This window comes from Synchiropus splendidus, chromosome 1 (genome assembly GCF_027744825.2).
Source record: "Synchiropus splendidus isolate RoL2022-P1 chromosome 1, RoL_Sspl_1.0, whole genome shotgun sequence".
NCBI classification, from domain to species: domain Eukaryota; kingdom Metazoa; phylum Chordata; class Actinopteri; order Syngnathiformes; family Callionymidae; genus Synchiropus; species Synchiropus splendidus.
Window position 1 is genome coordinate 10,277,922 of NC_071334.1, and position 24,276 is coordinate 10,302,197.

Consider the following 24,276-nt stretch of genomic DNA (forward strand, 5'->3'; position numbering starts at 1 on the left):
AAGTCACCATCATCCGCAAACAAAAAGTTGTTTTTTTTTTGGAAATTTCTAGCGTTTCCATTGATGTTTATTTTGGTTATTTGTGAACATTTGAATAAGAATAGGTGGATGCAAACCCATTACAGTGTGACGTGACCTTTGATCCATATTGTAGTGAAGGAAATACTGATGAAGATCTTGTCACATATCATCACATGTATATACGTAAATATATTTATGCAACTGAGCAGTTTTTGTATTTCGATTGATGCCTACAAACGTTTCTCTGTGGAAGATCAGTTCTGGATGACAATGAATTCAGTCAGCGCCACAACAATTAACTGAACTTAAGTCCTAAGTTTATGCTGAGATTCAAATAATAGACGGTATTTTCATACTTTATACATTGACACAAACGCAAACCTTTCACCAAGAAATGGGACCCCCAAAAATGAACGTTGAGCCTGTGGTTTGTTTGAAGATGTAGGTTCATGTCCTGAGTGGCATTGACATGCATCTGAGGCTTCATGAAACAGCGTCCACCAGATGGCACTCCCTCCATTAGAATCTTTGGATTTGAACACCTATTACTTACCATCTTTTTAAAATGGGATTGCCATCTAATGAGCTTTGAAAATGAGGCCACTGTTTCATGAAGCCTCATCAGCACAACATTACCTTGTCAGTGACCTGATAGAGAAAAACACCATCAGTTCAGGAAGCCATTCCATTTCATGTACGTCACTTTATTTATGCCAATACAGGCCATGAAAGGACGCATCAATCAACCCAAACAGAACCACAGACAAGTTTCATAGATAAGGAATGTTATCTGAGCAGGGACAGGGAGTTGTATTCTTTCTTTGTGTCTTGAAACGACGCCGACAACCCATCCCTTTACCAGGAAATGAGAACAGGCGTGTTCGTGCTTCTCTTTCTGTGGACACATTAGGTCGTAAGAAATGAAAAAATCTTAGGTGATAGGTCTACAGCACAGGTAGTGTCTGGAATAGAGATCAACTTTGGCGACTATTCAAGAAAGGCAGCTATTTACAGAGAAGTGCATCATCAGCAAATTTAACATTGCGAAAGAACAGTCTGTGTCCTGTGAGAAGGATAAAAATAAGGCTCTTTTCATAACATTCAAGGACAGAGTTTAAAGACCAAGTTTAAAAAACACACACGTACAATTTATACGGAACAAAAACAGACTGCTTTTTTTTTTTTTAGCTGAAGCAGTGTGATGGCTTTTCACAACACTCCAAATACACAACGCCCCCTGACTTCACGGGCTGCCTGCCAGAGAGGGAACAAAATTTGCTCTTCTTTGACTTCTTTTGATATTTTCCATTGGAGGTGGCCACACCAATCCTCCATCTAAACCCATCTTGCTCACCCTGCATTGTCACTCGTGTCCATCATTGGAGCTGACATCATAAGAAGCTGTTCCTTCTGGTGATGGGCTGAGGTTAAAGCCCTTTGTTCAGTGGGGAAATCACAATCACAGTCCCTAGAGATCACTGAGGAAACAGTTTTGAGCCTTGACTCGTCCATTAGCTGACTAAACCACTTTGCTATCCTTCCCTGCAGGTGGCAATTAAAAAAGAAAAGACACTTTTTGTATTGTGATTTCAAGCCCAATATATACTGTAGGACAGTGTTTGTTTTCATGTGGCAGGGCAGATGAATAAAACATGGAACACATGAGCTCTGTGAGGTCCATGCATTCATGTATGAGTCAGATTCTGTCAACATGTGGCCAGATTGAGATGTAAATCCTGCTCATGGATACATGTCTGACTTTTTCATAATGGAGTGCAACTCTATAGTTTTCGGCTAGTGAGGGCCTCTTCTCAGGCGTGTGGGAGACCTGATCGCAACCCACCCATCACCACAGTTTCCCATTAGTTCGTTGGATCCGAAAGTTAGCAAAAGTTTCACGAGCATTCGCCTCACAACCCCCCATTTTTTTTCCAAATCATGACCACAATTAATAGTCCAATAAGAAGGCAAGAAGAGTGTGTGAGTTACTGACTCTCTAAACTGACCCCCTCTATTAATATCAAAGTAGAATCCAATATATTTCCTGTCCAAGCAATGGCTGTGTGTAGCACCTCAACTTTAGAAGTCAATTTTTGTACAAATGAGTATCACACACAACTAGTGCAACAACTGAATGAGAGTCATATGTGACATACAATATATTGTGAATGTATTTCCACTCACTTTAAAAATCCTCCTACAATCACCAAGCCAAAAGGTCATGTTCATGGAAAAGTGTGCCTGAAAAGTATGCACAGCCCGATGGTGCGTCCACTGCAATTCTGCATTCCGGCGTCCTCAGAAATGGAAATTTCCCAGCTTCAACATTGGATTTCCCAGTCGGAAGTTCGCAAGCCAAGATGGCTTCCATTAACAGGACATAAAAGTTTAGAATAAAATACCCCAATGGAAACAAACCACAAATTTGTATTGCTTCATCTTCTGGCAGCTTTTCTTGCTCTAAATGGAATGTGAACTTGTCAAGAAGTTTCTTAAATTTGAACATAATTTTTCCGACCTCGACAACTGCAACGTGTTGAACTCAGCTTGATGTTCCGTGCTCTGATTTCCAACTGCTGAGGTAACTGCAACACAGCGTAAGTAATGATGAAATTAAATAAGCCTTTCACTTCAATTTCACTTCTACCCTGGAACAGCATTTTTGCACGTGTTTCATTGACCCAGTCCTGACCTCTGGTGGCCTACAAATGGCCTGAACACTCTTCATTTGAACTGAACTAATCTATTATGTTGTGCATTGTCTCTATAGGAAGTTTTACAAATTACTTTTCAAGGTACCCCATGGTCAGCAGTGCAGGGTTAATACTCTGTTGACAACTATATATGTAAATTCAAGTACATTCAGAGTAGTGGAGACCCTGGCCATTGTGAGTAAAACAAACAAAAAAGCAAAAGCAACCTGTATGCTTTTGTATAATAATGTGCATTTGAAGGATTTGAATAAGCTCTAGCTTTCATTGTGACATTTGTGTCTGTGTCAATGCAGATAAAAAACAGAATAGAAAGTGGTTCATTTTCTATTCACCAGTCAAGGACTAGTCACGTGTTTCCTTGACAGACCAGCAGTTGACTGATGAATCTCACAATCTTCAGCTCTCGTGTTGACAATTGAGTCCATTAGCAGCTTGGCATCAAGTGAGAACATGTGATATAAATGTGTTATCATTTCACTTACGAGGAATGAAGGGGTTATTTGAACAATATCTGAAATTAGCTGTTGGGTGACTGCGAATCAGGAAGGGAAAAGGAACAAACACTCCAATGTAGTAAAGTACTATTATCACTATGATGGCACACAGAGCTGGGTCAGGGGCAAAAACCTTCCTGTCCCACTTACATCGCCATTTAAAACAGAAGTTATTCAGCTAACTTGCCTTTTCATGAAGTTGGAGGCTAAACTGGTCTGCAACAGGTTGGGCACTTGGAGGGCACAGACCGTGTCGGGCAATGTTGCGAAGCGGACGACAACTAATGAGGTGGCAAACCCTGCTGAGATATGCCAGAGGACAACGTTGAAGGGTCGAAAATAAGCACACACAGTCCACAGAAATGTTCCCTTTATAAAGACAGAGGAGAGAGAGTGAGAGACATTCAGCCTCAACAAATCGATATGTCACACAGCCTCTTCACACATCAACAGCCTGGAACTAGTTTCGTCCTGTCTCTCCTCAGCACTGTGGTCAAGTCCATGTTTAAGAGAGAAGAACACGTTCTCACTGAGATAATAACAGTTCCTGAGAACGTCTCCTGATGTGACGGTGGAGGCAATAATGTGAGGGCGAGTAGTTTCGCCACCAGATCCACAGAACAGTTCATCAAAGTAAGATAATGACAGGGCAACACCGGCAGCGCGACCCCTCCTCCCTGCGATTTATAAGCCAGCACTGCGCTGCTGAGAGCATTTTCTATTGTGGTTCTGCAGGCGACTAAATACGAGGCTGAAGGTCAGTGATTAGGATTCATGTCCACCACTGTTCACTCAGTGATTCCTGAAGAAGCGACTGCTTTGAAACCTTTCCTTGTCACCTCCGTGCACAGAAGCTTTCGCAGAGGAAAAACATATTGGCTTGTTCTTGACAAGGGATGTTGTGATGGGTTTCATGAAGCAGCACTTCACTCTCTGAAACCTCCATTATGTTACCTTCTGAGGTAGAAGGACACTGTTTCATGAAGCCTCATCCAGTGTTGCCACAGTTACTTTGAAAAAGTAATCCGACTACTGATTACTCAGTACTCCCGTTACTTTACTGATTACTCGAATTTAAAAGTAACTAAGTTAGATTACAAGTTACGTGTCAAGTTACATTTAACAGCTGACTGCAGCTCTCATTGCCTTTAATGTCAGTTTTGAGGTGGGAGTTCTCTGGGGTCCAGCGTTTTTCCATGTTTGGGGTAAATTTTTTAGTACAACATCAGTTATATGAATGTACAGTCAATGTTTTACTTCAAGACACTCAACACTCTACACGCGACACTCTACAAAAAGTATGAAAAACAAAACAAAGTGATATATTGCTGTTTATATAATAAAATGTAGGAATTGCGGCATTTTTCACTTCACTTCACTTTTTTGCTTTTTGTAACCACAAGGCAACAGTTTAGTGTCTGTGTGTCACGTCTCCTGTTGGCCACCTGAAGGCAGTAGTTGCACTTAAGTGGCTGCTGTCACTGCCCTCCACGCTCTGTCGCGCCAGAGGGTCCTTCTATTTCTGATTTTCGAGAGAAAATGCCACATCAGTACCGTTTCATCCTGCACCAAAGAAAAAATAATCAATAAAAGTCTATTATAAGTGTTGTTTAACTTGACCTATCAAGAGGATTTTTTAAAAACTGGTACATAGATTTTTGAGTCTGCACTTTCGACACATTTGCAAGGCTACTTTATTTTGCTCTCTTTAACCGGTGATTTCTGCATGTTGGTGGACCCTGCAGGGTCAAATGTTGTCATCACGCCTCTGTTATTTACAGCTTGACATGTGAGCTGCCCGCGTGTTGAAAACGTGACTGGCATGTCCCGCACCTGACGTCATTCCCACGCAGTTATCGAAAGCGAATGGTAATATTTCGCTTCCAGACAATGGCAACAGTAGTAACACACGGTGAGTTAGATAAGTAACTTTAGTTGGATTACTTTGTTTGAAATAGTAATGTGTTAGATTACTCATGACTGGAAAAAGGTTGTGATATAAGTTACTAAGTAACGCATTACTGGCATCATCTGCCCATCACTAGCCAGCGATGATGAGTCCCTGGAAGACATTCCCCCTCCATATTATCTTCCCCCCAACTGAACCCCCCCCAATCTCTTCCTCAGAAACAGAAACAGCTTTAATGGCCAGTACAGTATAACAAGTGATATACAGAAATTCTTTTCTGTCTAATGGTAGCAATGGATGGACAGCAATAAAGTGACACGCATTAAGAAGAGCATGCAATGATGTATATTAACAATATGTATGCGCCAATGTACCGGTGAAGAGTATAGTGCAAAGCTGTCCTGAACAGTCAATGTGGCTCGGAGTTTGTGCGGGTTATGGCGGAGGGGAAGAAACTGTTCATGCGCCTGCTGGTTTTTGTCCGTAGCGCTCCGAAGCGCCTGCCTGAGGGGAGGGGGCAGGATAGGGTAAATCCAGGGTGAGCGGAGTCCATGATGATGTTCGCTGCTCTCTTCCTGGTCCTGGATGGAGGGCAGGGGGCCTCCAATGATTCTCCTCTTCATACCACCATTCTGGCTCCTCTCACCGCTTCTAGTCTCTTTTCTCATTTGCTAAATCTTCCTTTCTTAATCTCACCTCACACCCTCGTCCCTCCTTATTCCCACTTGCTTCGCTTCTTCTGTATGCTCCCATTTTAGATTTCTTCCACTATGCCTTCACGCCTTCTTCTCTCCTCATTTTCTCACTTCCTGCAACACCATCATCTTCACCTCTCTTCCTGACCCCGCTGCTACTCAGCAAAGTTGTAATGTTAGCAGATTTTTTTTTTTTTTTTTTTTTTAGCTGTGTGTGGAGACTGTGTGGAAATGTTCAACCTGACAGCACAAACATCAATTTGTCTGTAATTGATCATAAATAGGGATCAGCCCACACATCTGTGAGCAGAGGAAAACCAGGGAGAGAGAGAGAGAGAGCGTGGCGAGAGAGGCTGGAGATGAGGTGAATGAGGAGGAGACACTGCAGGAGCAGCATCACTTTCTCGCGCCGTCACACGACCAGCACCACGACAAGGTAAAATATTTCTGATAAAAGCTTTATATTTTCTATTTTCACAGAGGAATACAGTTCACTAAAAAGTTAAAATAATGTTTATTGCTTCTTTGTACCCACACAAACCATGTCTTTACTGTCTTTAAGTGACTTGAGTGCAGCTTGGACGAAGACACAAATGTCTGCTCATTTTACTGTGTGGCTGACATAAATCCAGTAATGTTTTTGAAATATGAGCCATGCAGAGACACAGAGACTGAATGTGTTTTGAAGACTGGAGTTATTGAACAGATATTTTTACATAAGTGTCGAGGCATGTTGTCACATAAACTAACAAATTCAATATGACATATAGATAAAGAGCTGTGATATTATTTATTATTAATGTGTTTTATATGTAAATGAGCTGCAGTGGCCCATAAGGAATAGCTGACTTTTTTAAGTACAGTATTTCAATTGACAAAATGGGATATTTTAAGTGTATGGAAACCCATGACAAAAAAAAGTCACTAGGGAGAAAAAAAAAAGGATGCATTCGGTGGCTGACTAAGTGTAGGTAAAAAGGGTACTTATCAAGAGTAAAACGGTGATTGTTGTTATTTATATATTTTGCTTTGTGTCAAAGTACTCCAAGCATTTACGTGATGACGAAATATAGAAATTGACGACAATTTCGCCTGAAATTATGTGTTTTGGAACAACATAGCAATTAGAAAACTACCAAAGAAAAGAAATGCAGAGATCCATGAATGCATCGCACCTCAAGTGCAGCATCGGCATGGAAACTTTTTTTAAATCCCATATACATTTTTTTTTTTTTTTTTTTTTTTTTTTTTTGCTCCTCCTATGCCTTTTTTTTCATGTCTTTTGTCTTTCTTTTTTTAAAGATGCTTTTTGCATTTGCTCCACATTGTGTCTTCCATGACTGACCAAGACATGACTGTGTCGACAATAATCTTCTTTTAAACTGTGTTCAAGATTGAACACTGAAGATACTGAATGGTAAAGTCAGACTTTCATTTAAAGTACAAATCAATAGTCATTCCACATAAATATAAATGAAAAAGATGCATTCATGAAACATTCGTTTAATGTAATGGCATCACTGAAGACCCTGATGACATCACAAAACCCCATTTCAACTACTGTGTGACGGCACACAATTATACAGATTGACTTTGTTTATATATGTTTGCATGGACATACACTGTGTGAGTATTGACCATATGTAATGTTATTTTTATACCTTAATTTTCTGTTTATTTGGTTTGTTTATCTTACACTCATTATTATTAATATTCAAGACTCAACACACCTCTTATCATAAAAATTGTGTAAAGTGAGACAAGCACTTGGTAGGAAAGAGGCAGATTTAAACAAAGAAAGATTCTTTAGAGGGCCCTACAACAAAACCAACAGCAGGATAAGTCTGGGAGGAAAATGTGAAAACATGTTTGAAACTGCAGTAAAAGACAGAAAGTAATTTCCTGCTGGCAATGAACCTTTTTAGCAGAAAATCACCCTTTGTGTTGCTCCATAAAATGAGCAGTAATAGGACCAGAAAGAAAGGCACTTCAATAGAGACAGCTTTTGCAAATATGAAGTCATGTGGCTGGGCGTAGTCTGTCGCGTCATGTGAGGCTAAACTGCTTTGGCAGTTGGGTGTTTTTCTGCAAATTGAGTTTGATATCACTGCCGCACACGTTGTTGACTTGGACAAGGACCGAAAGATTCATGGTGACGAAAGAAGAGTGACAAGAGGGAAATGACCAGGTCAAAAAGTACTGACCTGTTCGTTTCAGTACTGACAGAAAACGCAATTTCTTGGGACGAGATATTCTGGTGTTGCGTTCAGGGACCTTATTGTGATCACAACAACACAAACATGGCACCAACTACGGTGTGGAAAAACATTAATGTCTTGACAGGGAGGCTTCACAGTTAGCTGCAAGCAAATGGTATCACTAATTTGGACCTTTCTGTTTAAAGAAAACTGAGAATTGAAGTGCATTGATGCTCTTTTCCTAAACATGAAGAGGTCAGTGAGAACTTCAGCGTCATCCGGGAGATGAGATGCTGAGTCAGATCATCTGTGGCAGGCAGACGCAGGCTCAACAGAGCTGCTGCCTCTTTGTTCTTTTATGAACATGCTTCATTATCCTCTCCTCTTGTTGGTTCTTTTAAGCGACCACTCACAGTAACTATGGGCTGATGAGGCTTCATGAAACAGTGAGCTTATTTTCAGAGCTCAGTAGGTGATGCACTCTGTTTAACAGTGATGCGAGGGTTCTATTATTTAAGTGCAATGAGCAGATACATTATATGAGATACATAGATGATCGTATGGACCAATACAGACATAAGTTTAAAAGAACTGTAGCTCTCTGTCTACTGTTTCATGGTACAGGAGTCACAGGGTTAATTTCCGTTTCAGATCAGACAACAGGACTCATTCTCCCGACTGACTAGCCCAATGGTGGTAGTTTGGCAAAAGTGTCATCTTTCCAAACATGCATTTCTTTGCATTTTTGGCTTTTTTTTTTTACATAGTGTCTTTTGTTGAGTTTTTATTAATGACTGTTTTTGCAACCTATTTTGATCTTCAATCTTGTTCCAATACCCCATATTGAAGAAAAAAAAAAACTAACACTAAAACTAATAAAAATTCACTGAAACTAAGCATTTTTCAAAAACTGAAACCAATAAAAACCCGCCCACTCTAAAACTAAAACTCTGATGGGCTTTATATACGTGTGACTTCATTCACATGTCATGCTTTGTGTCTCAATTGTCTTTTCTGATTCTTCCTAGAATTCCTTCCTCTGCCCTGTTCCGATGGATATCATCAACTGTACCTTGGATCTGTGGGACAGAAGCTGGTGGGACTGTCTCCCCGGGGAAACGTGTGCCAACCTCACAGCAAATGAGAGCTACGCAGCCATTCAGGACAGATGCTTGACACAGAAAGCCTATCTGGAGAGATATCTGGGGCCACTTCGTTCGCCGGTCTTTCTCCCGGTCTGCCTCATCTACCTGTGTATCTTCTTGGTGGGAGTGCTGGGCAACGCGTTGACCTGCACAGTCATCGCACGCAACAAAGTGATGTGGACGCCGACAAACTACTACCTGTTCAGCCTGGCCGTGTCGGACCTGCTGGTGCTTCTGCTCGGGATGCCTCTGGAGCTGTATGAGCTGTGGCACAACTACCCCTTCCTGTTCGGGAAGGGAGGCTGCTACTTCAAGACCTTTTTATTTGAGACGGTCTGCTTGGCCTCCATTCTCAATGTGACGGCCCTTAGTGTGGAGCGCTACATTGCTGTTGTGCACCCACTTCGAGCCAAGTCTGTGGTGACCCGCACGCATGCCAAGCGGGTCATCCTGGCCGTTTGGGGTCTGTCTGTGTTGTGTGCTGTTCCAAACACCAGTCTCCATGGGATCACCATTCTTCACGCTCCCACAACAGGAAACCAAACTGTCGAGATCCCAGACTCTGCCATCTGCACTCTGGTGAAACCTCGATGGGTGTACAATCTGACCATCCAGGTGACCACCCTGCTATTTTTTGTCCTGCCCATGTTGACCATCAGCGCCCTCTACCTGCTCATCGGCCTGCAGCTTAAGCGGGAGAAGATAAGCCAGGCACTAGATGCCAAGTCGGGTTTTGGTCAGGACAGTTTTTGCAACATCCGTACTCAGCAGCAGAAGGCGCGGCGGCAGCAAGTCACAAAAATGTTGTGTGAGTCTTCTTTCTTTATTCATATACTAACCAGTACCAAGACCAAGAGACAACTGAATACAGAATCTTTTAGTCATATAGGCAGAGATTTATTTTTCAGTGAAGAAACGGTTGTCATGTTTTCAAAATGAATCAAGAACAGAAATGCTTTAATTGGAAGAAAAGTATTTTGTTTTTTATACGTTTGGGTCACTGCCTTGGTTCGATCCTCATTGGTCTTTACTCTATTCCATGAGTCGGGGAAGATTGCTTCTTTGAAGGGAAGGCTGTTAAGGACGACTCTTAGGGAAAGCGCAATGAAGTGCGATACAGAGTTACTCCAAAAACAATAGAAAAACTGCCCTTTCAAACACTGATATACATATTTGACAGATTTAATGACGCCAATCCTGTGTCCTGTTCAGCTATTACTACTCCGACTGGTGGCAACCGGCCAAAGGATCCTATTTGCATGACTCACTGATGTCTGTTTCTCACTGTTGGTTTTTGTCGATGCAAGCCTCAGTAATCGTGCACCAAAGTATAAAGACTTTTTGACTGGTATCTTTATTGGCAGTCCTCAGCTTGCTACCTTTTGACCCCTTAATGTCATATTATAGATAATATATATATATATTAGTCATCAGTCAAGATGAACATATTCCCACAATAACAATATGAGCACAGACCAGAAACAAATTCAGGGTTTGAGGGGTTAAATACAATCGCCCAACTTGCTAATTGGATTTAGCTAATTGACTTAATCTGCATAAATATTGCTTGATATTTCTGCTTCCTCTCAAAGTAACAGCAATACATCAGACAATTGGACTTTAATAGGACAAACACAACCCCTTCAGCAGAAGCCATTGCATCTAATGGGGGGACAGAAGCACTGCAGACTAACACAACACAATATAATATAATATTCATTTTGGCTCATAACACAGAGGCAGGAGAAGGAGAAACTATTCGAATAGATTAACATACATTCCCCGCCCACAACACATCAATGCATGCATGGACGTCAGTTTTTCATTTCAGAAAAGTAGGAACGGACAAGAAATTCTTGAAGCTGAACTAAGCAAACACTATTTTAGTTCAGCTGTCGATCATCACTGACCCACCAATAAGCATTTGTTTCAAAGATGTGAGCCACAGTTTGCCAATTATCAGAATTATTGCTGTTATTATTATTATTTCAGAACCAGTCAGGTAATGTCTTCAAACAACAATAGAAGTGGCACAGGGACCTTAAGGCCATTAGACAAGTTGTTTCATTGACTAGAAAGGCACTGAGACAAATCTTACGTCCTCGTCTCCACGTCTTCATTCAAACACATCATGCAATTCACTTAAAAAATAATAATAATAATTGCCAAATAAATAATACGGCTGACAGGGACATGCAAAGTCCACAAAGAGCCATGCCTGAACCAATGTGACTATTTGCACTTTAGTTATCTGTAATCGGTGAATCTAGTGATGGGCTGTGTTTTAATAGCTCAATAAGTGGTGCTCTTTGTATAAAACTGATGTAAAGTCTTATTTAAATTGTTGTTTAAATCCAAGTCTTTAAGATCAGAGAATGCCATATTGTGGGCTCTGAAAATAAGAACTTTATCTCACAAAGTCTCTTCATCCCATCACTTGTATTAGAGTACTGCCAATGACATAAGATAAGCAAAGAAACTGTTGGTATAGAAGAATACAAGTAACATTCGACTTACGACCGGGATCGGTTCCGACCAACCATCGTAAGTCAGATTGGACGTTCGTCGGATGCCATTCAAAATAGCCGATGCGAGGGTTATAGATACTACTGTAGTGGTAGATCGCTGTGTGAGAGTGAGATGCTGGGATACTGTGCTGCCGTAACTGTCGTACGCGTTGCCGTGTTGCTACGTGCTGCGGTGCCAGACATTGAAAAAAAAGGAAAAAAGAAAAAGCATCTGCTGGCCGTGGTCGTAAGTACAGGTGGACGTAAGTCGAGCAGGTCATGCCAGACATTGAATAATAAAAAAAAAAAAATCTGCTGGCCATGGTCGTAAGTACGGGTGGACGTAAGCCAAGTAGGTCGTGATCGGTTCTGACCAACTGGTCGTAAGTCAGATTGGACGTAAGTCGAATGCCATTCAAAATGGTCGACGTGAGGATTATAGGTGCTACTGTAGTGGTAGATCCCTGTGTGAGAGTGAGATGCTGGGTGCTGCCTTAGCTATTGTACGCGATGCTGGGCTGCTACGTGCTGCGGTGCCAGACATTGAAAGAAAAAAAAAATCTGCTGGCCATGGTCGTAAGTACGGGTGGACGTAAGTCGAGTAGGTCGTCACTTTTTTCTATTGATGCGTAATCTCTCTTTTCAAAAAGTCTCACAGTTCATGAAGCTGCTTAAAATCATGCTGCTGAGGTTGGCAGAGGGAGTTGTTGGCTAATACATTTTCAGTGACATACCTCTTAGATATAGCAAGTCAGAAGTGCTAATATCAGACTTCTAAAAAATTAGTTAACAACATACAGTACTTGGTCTATTAATGGAGAATGGTGCGTACATTTCATCATTTCAATATTTCATTGTCAAATGAAATATGGAGCTAAAATATGGATAGGTTGCATTTTTCGTTGGGTCAGATTCCTTACAACATTCATGACCATTGTATTAGCATGATACCCTTAGCATACATGTAGCAACACTACAATGGTGGCATAGTTTTGTAACAAAAAATATATAGACTGACATTTTGCAAAAGACAGAACAATGAGGTGAAACACGAGGGACTGCTTCCAATAAGGGTGTTTTTCTCAACCTGCATCCTCCCCTCAGTACCTCTAAGGGGCTAAAGCTAATCCTCTCATTTGCACCCACATACAGAGCCGAAGTTTATATTTATTTCATCGATTTTTTAAATTCAACATCAAGCAAAAATGCATCTCTGGTGGGACCGAAAACCATGCAAAGATCTGGACTTCACCACTGCTGTGCTGTCATCAACCCCCTGACACTGTGAACCAATGTCATTCTGTACTCGTATAATATTTGACACGGTCACATTTAACCGCTCATTTAGTTAAAAGGCAACGTGAGAAACCAACATGGTGTTTTCAAAAGCTTTCACAATATGTTTTATGTGGTGTTGATTTATTAATCTCTCGTGGTTAATGTCCTATTTTTCCTCATAACGTGGCAGGAATTAAACTTTAAATGGAATAATTGAAACCAGATTGCTTCACTGACACAATCCCTGAGGAAAAACACTTTAATGAATGCAAATGTTGATGCATCAATCTGCCGAAGTCAATTTCAAACCCTCCCCCCAAACCTTTTCAGTTCTCATCTGTGATGTTTCTGGTCCGCAGTTGTCCTGGTGGTGGTGTTTGCCATCTGCTGGGCGCCATTTCACACGGATCGCCTCATGTGGAGCTTCATCAGCAACTGGACCGACAGCCATCTTAAGTTCTTCGAATACGTGCACATCATATCGGGGGTGTTTTTCTACCTCAGCTCCGCCGTGAACCCCATTCTGTACAATCTGATGTCGACACGCTTTCGGGAAATGTTCCGAGAGGCCATGTGCCACCGGCCGCACCACATCATCCCCAGGAAACACTCCCTCAGTGTCACCCGGGTGACACTCCGCAGCACCCTGAGCGATGCTCCGCTCAGCCACAGGGCAGCTGTGGTGGAGGCTGAGGCTGAGGAGGGGAAGCTTAAGAATGAAACCAGTTTTTTGTGCTAAAAATAAAAATGTAGTTGCTGTGGAGATGCAGAAAACCCATGTTTCCATAGCATCTCATTTACTTGATCCAATAGATAGCTTGGGATTTGGAATGTTGTTGAGAGCAATGAGCTCAACGGCACAGTAGGAGGCAGTAATGTTCCACAACTAACTCGCACAACACACAGTAACCAAGTAAGTGCACTGTTCTCCAGCACCGGGTTCAATTCTAGTCTACAAGAGTGTCTCCACCAAGTGCTCAGTATCACTTCTCAGAGGCTTCCCAGAACCAGTCTGACACACTGTGTCACTAAAAATCAACAGATTTTTTTTTTTAAAAGAATGAAAGTCGGTTATGAACTCAATGGTTTTAGTACAGTTAGCCTGAATATCTGTTAGAGATCGAAACCGCCATCAGATTTTAAATATCCAGCTGGTGGACACCACTGTTATGCATTTATCCATCAACAGCATCCAGAAAGAAGACGATTTTGATATTGTCTTGCCCAGAATTAACAGTATGAAGGTCTGAAGAATACAAGGTTTTGAATTTTTGCTGCTGAAAAGCATAGATGTAAACTTTAAATAATAATACATCTTTATTTTTGTGTCTTAGATGACCAAGTCAAAAGGTGCCAATCGCTTAACTCACTGAATATCAGTGTCTTGTTTTGAGATACAGACCATGTGAATGTACAAATAGACAATATGGGTCAAGGTAATAACAAAGACAAAATGGACTAGTGCAGATTTAAAAAAAAAAAAAGAAACACTTCAGACAGGAGTGGAAGGGACCTGTTTTTGTGTTTCAGACTCTTAATGTTGAATGTTTTATGCCAAATATCCCCATGTATGAATGTATGTTTTGCTGCTTTAAATATTCTTATTCTGTAACTAGTGATGTGTTTTTATGCCTTTTCAATTATGAAAAGAATTACTGTTCAAAAAGAAATGTTAAAAAAAATAGTTTATTGTTGTTGTCTTTTGCCCCAACTGTCCACAAGATGTCATTTTTTTAGATTTTAGTCAACGTGTTTTTTTAATTGATTTTATTCTTCACAGAAAAAGTCCAACACCTTTTACCATTTTTGCCTCTTCTAGACTTGATGATTCTCAAATTAAGTTTGGCCCATAGCTTTGACCGATTGCAACCATGTGCAACCTTCCATCATCTTGTGGCTAATTGTTGTAACTGAAATAAATCACTGTTGTGTCGCCCTTGTTTGATGTTTTCCATGCTAGAGCCTGAGCAAACCGAGTGATGTAACCTGGACACAGCGTCCGTGATGTACCCAGCACCAGACTCCGTCATTGTACACTCTTTTGATGCCCCTGTATGGTGGCTACGTGGGGAAAAGACGAGCACAAGCACAAACCCAGAAAAAGTATTACAAAAACGGAATCACAAGTACAAGGTTGAAAGCACGACCAAAACAGATGTGAATTAAAAAAAAATAATAATAATAACGGAATGACCACAGCATGAAGGCACACAGGAAAAGTGTGGCTAAATGACAGCACGTAACGTGCAGAGCACACCTCCTCCACATACATTAATGTTGTGATTTTGTAGATGTGTTTCTGTATTGATGGTTGCACTTTTGATTTGGCAATCTTTATTCCATTCTTGACCTCCTTCAACCAAAACGCATGTGAAGCCACCTCCTGAATGTTTCTTCATCTGCGCTGACAAATCTTTCGTGCAAAGCTGGAGCTTCAGGCACTTCTACATTAAAGGTTAAAATGTTTTTTTTCCCCATATTTAGACAGAATCCATGTAAAGCTTGTTTTGTTATACAGTACAATGAAAAACAATGCAATATTTGGCCCTGAAAATGTCCCAAAAAAATTATTAGCGACATTTGTATGAATTTGTGATTTTGTGAATTTGTGGGCAACTTTGAATGAGTTGAACATTAAACCTCCGAACTCAACTCCCTGACAGTTTCTCTTGTAAGCAGGGAGTTCTAGCGGAGTTGAGCTTCTTCCCCTGCTTGGACAAAGTCACCCTTGGCTGAGCGTTGATGGTATACCAAGCCTGTTCGATTAATAGATGTTAGATAAGACATTCCTTGAGTTCCGGAGGGAATAAATTCAAGTAGCTCTTAGCGGGAGCTGCAAATCTGATTTGTTATCAAAGGTGCAAGATGACCTTGCTGACTGAATATGGTTCCTAACTAAACTGTGGTACCAATGAGGGTGAGAGGGGAAGATCCCCTTTTCAGCAGAGACAAGGATAATAAAGGAGAGCGGTTTGAAGGTGAGACCGGGTTGTAGGCATTGAAAGCTATGCCTACAAAGCTATATATATATATATATATATATATATATATATATATATATATATATATATATATATATTGCTGCAGCTTCTTACCTCTCATCCTCTTGAAAATTGAAGCAACAAAAAAGGGTCATCTATTGTTCGGGGTTTCCCATCTAAGACTGAATGAGTACAATCAGCCTCCGACCTCCACACAGACTGTCTTGACAGGCTTCAGAAGATTGCTCAGTGGCACATCCGCACACACACAGGATTGCTGAGATGAAATAAAATAAATAAATAAAAATAAAAAATAGACTATGATCATTACAGCTGAGGCGTTTAATAAAACCGGGATTCATAAACTGGATAGTTGGCTGCCTCATGGAAAATGCAATCTTGAACTGAAACTGAAGCCGGAACTAAAAGCCTCTGAGCAACAACGTTGACGCGTCCTCTCGCCATAATGGGGCATCAAACAACATCCATTGCTGGAAATTGAATTACAGTGATATCATTTAGCTTTAAGGGGTGAAAGAAACATTTTAGATTGCAGGGGAAGAAAACCCTGGCACACAGTCGGGGAGCAAGTCTTGAAACAGTCATCTACATAAAGAACAGTTCAGTGAAGCAGAAAATGGATCGGAGGAGACTTTTATTGGAAAAGCTTGGTGTGGTTATTATCACACTTTTACTTAGAGATGATAATAAAAGTAGAATAGACAGCAGCATTATGGTTCAATACCTTTTTTGATCCCACTGTTCCTTCACTTGGAATGGAAATCGATCACTCCTGTAGTGCCCGTGCAATTAGTTGGCTGAAGCAACAGCATAGCTCACGGCATCTGGAGTCATTCCCCTGAAATTGTCAACATAGATAGAAGCCATTCGGAGCGTGATTATCTAGCTATAGACCGAGCGCGGCATGTGAGCTGCATCAGTTGGATGCCATACTGTGCAAGTCATAACCTTCCGCCACCAAAAATAAACCATAAATATTTCATGAAAACAGTCCCTGAAAATTTCAGCTTAATACATTGGAATCTTGGAGACAGATAAACACCAACCAAAACATAACCTTCTTAGAGTCCAAATGTTGGACATTCAGCTTTCTGATGCTGTTATGTAAATAAATGCCTATAAAAAAAAAAAAAAAAAGCTTTCGCACGATTGCTTCCGCCGTTTGAATATCGGATTTATCTTTACAGGTTATCCGTAAACTACGCCGACAGCGAGAGGATAATGCAAGCGTTCTCATGAATATTTAACCAAACACATGATGGCAGATGCGGAATCCTGTAAGAATGGTGAGAGAGAGAGAGGAGCCACACGGGACATTTGCAAGACCCATATGTCCATCTTCAGGGCATAATCTATCAGCCTCTCACCCCAGATCAGATGAGTAAAAAGTGCACCTGGGTGTAATGCAATTACTCTGAAACCTTGGTGAGGTCCTTGCTTACTTTCAATCCACGTCTTGTTTCTTGAATTTGAGTGGCGCACTATTGATTGGACCATGACTGACAGGGAAAAGCCACTTACAATGCAATGTTAACTATGCCGCTGCAAGATCAAAGCAGCACTTCAATCTCATCTATACTTCACCTTCTACATGGCATCCGATGAAAGAGCGTTCGCTCAAAGCTTCACTGGTCCTCATGCGACTCTTCACGCATCCTTGAAGGCAAAAAAAACGGCTTCCTTTTCATCCATGAACAAATGTCATCCTGGAAAAATAAATGTCAAAATTGAGAACGCTGGTGACAGGAGCGATAGAGTCTCTGAAGGTCTTCATACCATGTTTGAATCAGGCGAATGAGGATTCAGATCCTGGTCTAAAGCAGCGATGTTGAATGGAGACTTTGCATTCCAACTAAATGCAGCTGCACCACAAAATTACTGTTCAAGTCAAACCAAACTAAAATGCCCAAATATCAAGGAAACCTTTTACATAAGGTTGTAACTAGGGATGCTCCGACCGATCGGTCATGATCGTGATCTGCCGATATCAGTGAATGCCAATCCCTTCCACTCAGCAGCAGCATGTCTGCTGTGGAGGTTCTTTCAACCTGTCATTTAAAGTTTGCATCCTGCAGCTCATGCACGGGAAAATGCTGCTCAGGGAAGAGCATTAAAATTAAATACGCGATTTTAAATACCAGCATTCAACGGAGCACGGAGATTTTTAGGGGCTTGTAAAAGTGAGCTGTTTGTGCAGCTAAAGGTTGCACACAGAGCTAGGCAACCAGCGTAGACGGAAACAACCGAATCTGACGCTGTTTTGGAGTCTCATGCAGTGTTCGCTAGCCACCTGAATCTGAAACTTTTGAAAACGTCCAGAGTGGACCAGGGGCGTCATTTATCAACCATGTAAACGCAAAGATGTGTGTAGCACAAAGAATGGTCTTTGCAAATTGTACCTATGGTTATTGACTATGCATAAACTCAATAGAACCCATAAGAAAATGTCTTACACGGTGGAGGGACACTTCTGTATAAGCCTGAAAAACTCTTTTCTCAACTTCGTCAAAAAGACCAGGGGGGAACTGAAAGGTCCTCCTCCAGTTGTAGATAGTTCGGGTCTATGGGCTGTGATGCTCTGATATAAAAAAAAAATCTTAAACTTCACTTTTACTATTGTATTTAGCACCTTTCCAACACGCGGTTGATAAAGCTTTTAAGCGCACCTCGGCCATTTTCGGTGGAAACCAGGAGTAAGAATATGGAGGGCCGCCACAGTCAAGTCAGTAAATTTGTAAAACAACGTCATTAAGTTAAAATGAAACGCTTCACAGACAGAGGAGCTTTAGAATTACCATTGCCACTTAGGTACATCCACACAGAGATGGACATGGTAAGTTGATGCACACGACCCCAAACCTTGTGCAACCCTGATTTAAAGCGATTGAAGTACAGTTCTGCTTTACTGGAGCTGTCAGTCGGAGAACATAAATATGAGCTGCCATATTCTCAATTCAGTTAATTCACTCAGATTCGTGTGGTCTTCAACCTCAAGCAAACTCTTTAACAAGACGTCATTTTTGATGGGAAAAAGATCAGTTCTTGTATAGGGACAGCAGCTCTTGTCCTTGAACATGTCGTCCCACAACATCTGCGTGCTGCACCACATCCATTATGGATCCTAAAAATATATTCAAATATTTTTATTTGTTGAGAAGATTAAGGAAATGTATTTAAATTGGAGGAAGCTTGGGGTGCAGTTTCACCACCTCAGGCAGCGCCCTGAAGGTCTCTTGCCTGATGGACGATCCACTCCAATGTTTACAAACCCAAACAACTCCTCCAAAACCTGTCGACTCCCCTGTTGCGCATGAATTGAAATGTGTATTAAATGAGATGCAAATATTCAGAAAGCATGACATAACTGGATCGGAGAGGGAGCCTTGAATCTTTTCAACCATATGTCGGTGTGAAGATAATTTAGGGCTTGAATCCCTTCAAGTCAGTTATGGTAATCGCTGCTTGATGAATGCATGGCCACAAGTGCCCACAGTTGTAAATGCATTCACGCAGCCGTCACTCAGACCCATCTGGTGAATTATTAAGTTTGTAGCTGCAGCATCTGTCATGAATGAAGAACGTCATCCAACAATCGTCGGCCACTGCTTTGTTGTCAGTGGTCATCGTGAGCCAACTGCTTCAATGGGCTCCTCGAGGGAGATGAGGCTGCGTTGAAGAAGCAGATGCTGAAGACGTCGCTCCGTGTCATAGACAATAATTGATCCCCTACAAGTGTCACCAGAGTCTCATTGGATTATCTCCAGTCATCTAAGACGACCAAGCCAGCGGATGACAAGCAAGCAGCGGTCTTCAACATCCAGCCATCTGGGATGCTCAAGATACACGACAGGATGGTGTCAGTATTGGTCTGTTGGAACATTGAAAATGTTAATGAGCATGAATAAAACTGATACCTTGCTTTTCACTTTAAATATGGCAGCATTAAGTAAGTTTATCTCTTAGTGAAGAAACTATCTGAATACCATGGACCACGAGGGTCTTAAAGCTTTCTGCCGCTCTTTCAAAACTAAGACTAAGCTGCTCCTTTCCTCTGCACGAAACCATCTTGGTCATCTTAGTTATTTTTCCAGCTTCATAAGTTCAGAGCCACTGTAACATCTCTCTCAGGCCCCAAGATCATTCTTTCTTATTCTTAGCACAACTGGTGGCATAAACCTGAAATTCCAAATCTCGTAACAGCCAACCACCTCTGCTCTCTGAGAACCATTTGAAGGATTTATTTAATCCTTGCAGACCTTCTGGTTGAATTATGAACGATAGCACGCTGCGGCTGCCCGATGTACCTCACCAGCGGTGGTGCAATACAACATACATGCCTGAAGGTGAGCAGTTTTTTTGTGTGTTTTTGCAATAAAGGGGCATTAAAAACAAACAGAAATCATTAAGATATTCCATTGTAGTTTTTTTTAACACTTTCCCAACCGTTTCAAGACGTAACTAATATCACGGCTGAAAACTTCAAAAGAATTAGGAGTATCCATCTGACGTACTTGTGATCATTGCAAAACAAAATGTGAACATTAAAGCGATATTGCGTAGTTTAAGAATATTTGTTTTTGGCAGTGTCACTGGTAAAATAATGTAATTGCAAAACTGTTGCAAAGCTTCCTGGTCCTTGCATCCATCCCATGTTTGTTTACGAGCAAAGATCATAGGGAAACAGCGAAAAATGTAATAACAAATGGCAATACACACAAGACTGTCAAGCTAATACTTGCAAAGGGAACTCTATCATTCAGCATCAGGAATCGAACTCCGTCGTTCAGCCAGTGAGGAGAGGCAAACAGTGGCAAGATAATAAACCTTGATTTCAACTTCACAGAATGAAGCCAAGGGTAAAGTTCTGCCATTTACTGAATTGGCGACAATAAAATGCTTTTAGTGATGAGAAGTATCTGCAGCCGTCCGCAGGGGTCCATCTCTTCACATGTCTGGCCGGAATGCATGACTTCAGTTCCGCAAGCAACGAACTTTAGTCATTGTTTCTTTCAGGATTCTTCTGTGAAAAACATGCTGAAAACCGCCATGTTCATGTGCTATCTGTTTGTTTCGCTGTTTCCACTTCATCTTTAAATAGACAGCATTTTTCTGATGCTGTGGCAGCTCTAATGATAGAATAAAAAAGACAAAAGTTGCAGCTTTATTACATCATGACTCATGAGAAACAGTTGTGATAGAACATGTTATACTTGTCTAATCCAGATAGTCCATCAACACTATCAATGACAGTGTAAATTTCCTGGAGGGAGTCATCCCAAAGGGATCAATAAAGTCTAAGTCTAAGTCTAAGTCTAAGTCTAAGTCTATGCTAGCAGATAGCGGCTCATGCCAGCCGGCTATATCGACACTACACATGACAGTTAAGGCAATAAGAAATATTTTCACCTGTAGAATGTGAAAGTGTTTCATTCCAAGACCCACATTCAACGATATGAAAAGAAATCTTCAGAAACAAAAGTGAACGCTTCATTCCAGCTTGTTAATTAGTGAGGTCCTTCTGAAATGCTTCATTAATTTTATTTGCTTGCCAGCTGGAAAGGTGAATTCAAAATGGGTATCGAAGTGAATAGCGACAAATAGCGTCGTACGATTCATTAACCGGATTGATTTAAAAAATAAATTGTCGATCGTTCAGCCACATCCAGATTTTCTGCATCAGTCAGTCACAGCTGCTTCACTAAACTGCGCCAGTGATAAAGCCAACAGAGTTTCAATAAATAGGTTACGCTGCAGAAAAACTTCTCTTTTTGTGAGGTGTTCAGTAGAGTAGGTTGATAATGGATCTTATTTATTCAGTAGGTGTCACTCTCTGTTCAAAATGATGTGAGGTTTCAATGACATGGTTGTTCATGTCCAAAGATTTTAGAGCAGAGAGTGTTTCATGATGCCTCATGAGCCAATCACTACCTCCAGCCTCTCACCCTATCAACCAGGGTTGGCTCAAGATGAAATTCATGAAGCAGTGTCCGAATTAGGTGCTGCACCAGGTGGTACTTTATAATAAATAATCAAAAACTATTGGGGTGAAACCTCATATCAACCTCACAGTGAGGCTTCATGAGGCTAATTCATCATCACAAAACCATGTCCTTTAAGTATAAAGATTCTCCTCCCAACACAAATATATATCAGCCTTGAAGTCACTGAAAAAAATATTGAGCATCTTCGCAAATCCAGTGATTCAGTGAATGTTTTTAGTAGGAGGCACTCTCAGTTTAAAAATAATGTGAGTATGCTTTTAAATAGTTGTTCAAATCCGAAGATCCTAGAACTTGTGGGCTCTGAAAATAAGGGCTCTGTTTCACGAAGCTTCAGAAGACCATCACTGCCAAATTCAATAATCCAGTTTGTGCCTTGGATTACACCCCACACTCCAGTCCCTTTTTGATGACAAAGACAAATAACTTGATTCAAAGCTATAAAAATGTTTAAGGCTATAGAAGCTTGGACTGTTGCAGATGCAAGGAAAGCGAGACGTTAAGGAGTGACAAAATGAAAATATCACATTAATGACTGTGCCGATGCAGTTCAAACAATAGCCGAAATATCAGGTTTGACGTGACTAATATATGCATTTTTCACATTGCGCTACTAAAATATTGAGCTTCGTCACATTAAACCAATGAAATCATAAGCGTTTTATTTACCTTACCTGTTTGTGCCCAAGGTGTCCGCAACTCCGCCAACAGAGCCGGAGGACCAGAGGTGAGAGGCAGCAGCTGTGGTGTCAGAACTTTGGACACACGGGTGAAAACAGCACATTTTGTACGCTTTAATGTCAATAAAAGATGTGAGGAGATCATGAATCAAGTTCAGAACATTGCAGAGTTTCTTTCTTGAGTGAGTCTCGATGCTGGAGCCTGTTTTCATCCTCATGCATTTTTAAGCCAGGTGCACCACAGACCTGTCTCCGGAGGAGACAGCACCACTGCGTCTTATAGACCGCTGCGGATTATGTATGAACACTATTTATTTTCCCTCTTAAATTTAGTGGGCGCGGCTAATATATGGGTGCACTCTATAGTTTGGAATTGCCGGTCCATGTACTATCCAGCTAAGCACCTTTCGTTGCAGCTGATATTGAATAGTCGCACTCTTGGAATGATCCAAATGCAGCTCTGTCCACGATGAATTTTGGGAACTATTTAATACATGACACTGTGACGATGGCAGGCTGATGGCAGGAGTAACTGGCCTGCCTAATGGAAATCTCCCATCTTCCATCTACATAAACGTCATCAAGCCGTAACAAATCAGCGCGAGCGCTCTGTTCGACCTCGCTTCCACAAGGACAAAAAAAAATCTCATTATTTGGAGAACAGGGGTAGCGCCACTACAATCAACTAATGGTTGATCCACTGATGAATCTCGCGTGGTGGGAAGCCTGACGACACTTAGTGGATTTTGGGCAGACTCAGAAAGAAGCCGCTTCCTTGGTATCGTACCACACTGAGCAGGTGAAAGGCACTTTCCGCTCATCATCCTCTTTTGAAGCAGGACAAAGTGGCGGGACAAAGAAGTGCTTGCTTCATTCGGCTGGGTCAGATCATGTGCGGTCACCTATGTATTGTGGCCACCTTGGACATGTGCTAAGAGTTAAGAGTTTCCATGGGAACCTTGGACCAAAGGCAAGCTAATGGTGTCACAAGAAGGTGAGAAGGTTTTCTCAAGCCGGGTGTTTTTCTATGACAACCTTGACTAAAAAGTCCATGTTGTTCGGTGGTTAGTCTTAACAACAGTGGGGTAACAGTACATATATGGCAATGGATGCTGGTTTACACTCTATTGGGTCACACATTTTTACCGTTTTCAGTGGAAGAAGGTGTTTGACTATCAGAATAACATGTTACAAACCCGTTGTTCCATCAACTCACTGTTTGCTCTCAGTCAGTGGAAGAGATGTGTCACATTCCGATACAATGATCGAACACAGACACCTCTCTTCTCTCTGTGGCAGTTATTAAAGATAAGCCTTTCTCTTCCTCTTATCTCTTCCGCTCAGCCAGCCAAAAGCCATTTCTTGATCGGACTTGGCCATTTCAGTTTCAAGTGATCTCAAGTCGCATCTTTCTTCTCCACAGGTCTGATGAGAAATCTACAACAAGATGGAACAACAATGTATCTTATCTGGTCAAAAGCCCCCATCAAGGAGCAGCGGAAGTGCTTTGTCTGCAGGCTGGTTGCCCGGGAAACCAGTTTGATCATGCTGTCGATGGAAGCATTGTTCAGCATTTTCCAAAAATATTATTATGATGAATATGAAGTTATAATTTCAAAGCCGCAATTCCCTCC

General features: G+C 41.3%; 1 protein-coding gene across 1 annotated transcript; it reads left to right on the forward strand.

The window, feature by feature from the left end:
• Positions 1-5,575: 5,575 nt before the first annotated feature.
• Positions 5,576-13,700, forward strand: nmur1a (neuromedin U receptor 1a). Its single transcript, XM_053854381.1, has 4 exons — positions 5,576-5,665; positions 6,144-6,269; positions 9,060-9,984; positions 13,321-13,700. The coding sequence occupies exons 1-4, from the start codon at positions 5,576-5,578 to the stop codon at positions 13,698-13,700; spliced, it is 1,521 nt and encodes a 506-aa protein (XP_053710356.1).
• Positions 13,701-24,276: the final 10,576 nt, after the last annotated feature.